Here is a 949-nt window from a genome sequence, read left to right on the forward strand (position 1 = left end):
TAGCGGCGGGGGCAGCGGCGAGGTCGCTACTCTAGCACCGTAGTTAAATAGTTACAAGTAAAACCGATAGAGAGGTGCCTTCTCATTCTTCTCTCACTATCTTGTCAACGTCCAAGATGTACACGCTGCAGTCGCTTACACGTGCACCACACTCGTGTACAGCGTGTACAGAGCGCGCGCGCTTGCAGGACGGGGACGGGGGCGAAGGCGAGGGCGAGGGCGTGTGGTGGTGCGGGGCGGGCGGGGCGCGGTCCCCCCGGCGCGCCTCGCGGCCGCGCTCCTCGCGCTCCTCGCGCTCGGCCTCGCCGCGCGACACGGACACGCCGCTGTGCGCGCGCCCGCTCTCGCTGCCAGGTGTGTATGAGATCTTCATACATCAAACACTACACGGCACGATTCATTACAATCTTGCTTACTTCGAAATTATATTTTTCTAGGGGAGAGCCATCTTAAATTGTCATCAGTCAAGAAGTCTGGAGTGCAACAGGGAGAACGGTTCTCGGTGCTGCAACCAACGCTGCCGCTTCGGCGCGCACACGCCGGCCGCCGCGGCGAGGACAGCGAGAGGCTAGTGCCGCGCCGCGAGCACTGAGCCGCGCCGCGAGCACTGAGCCGCGCCGCGAGCACTGAGCCGCGCCGCGAGCACTGAGCCGCGCCGCGAGCACTGAGCCGCGCCGCGAGCACTGAGCCGCGCCGCGAGCACTGAACCGCGCCGCGAGCACTGAGCCGCGCCGCGAGCACTGAGCCGCGCCGCGAGCACTGAGCCGCGCCGCGAGCACTGAGCCGCGCCGCGAGTTCACATTGAAGGCGTGTGAACGCGGGTGTGGAATAGCTAATGATATTGTCACGCAGCACACTAAGGACAATATTCAACATAAGACTCTACATAAGAAGGTAGTGTTCACATCGAACTAACGGCGGAGCTCGCAATTTTTTCGGTTCGAGCCGG

General features: G+C 62.9%; 1 protein-coding gene across 1 annotated transcript in view; it reads left to right on the forward strand.

Moving 5' to 3' along the window:
• Positions 1 to 625, forward strand: part of LOC106113590 (uncharacterized) — a 2733-nt gene extending 2108 nt beyond the window's left edge. Inside the window, exon 5 of the mRNA XM_013306533.1 lies at positions 438 to 625. Within this exon, the coding sequence (XP_013161987.1) occupies positions 438 to 592 (155 nt within the window). The 3' untranslated portion in view covers positions 593 to 625. The remainder of the gene's footprint in view (positions 1 to 437) is intronic.
• The last annotated feature ends 324 nt before the right edge of the window (positions 626 to 949 follow it).

This window comes from Papilio xuthus, unplaced genomic scaffold (assembly GCF_000836235.2).
Source record: "Papilio xuthus unplaced genomic scaffold, Pxut_1.1 DF829991.1, whole genome shotgun sequence".
Lineage (NCBI taxonomy): Eukaryota > Metazoa > Arthropoda > Insecta > Lepidoptera > Papilionidae > Papilio > Papilio xuthus.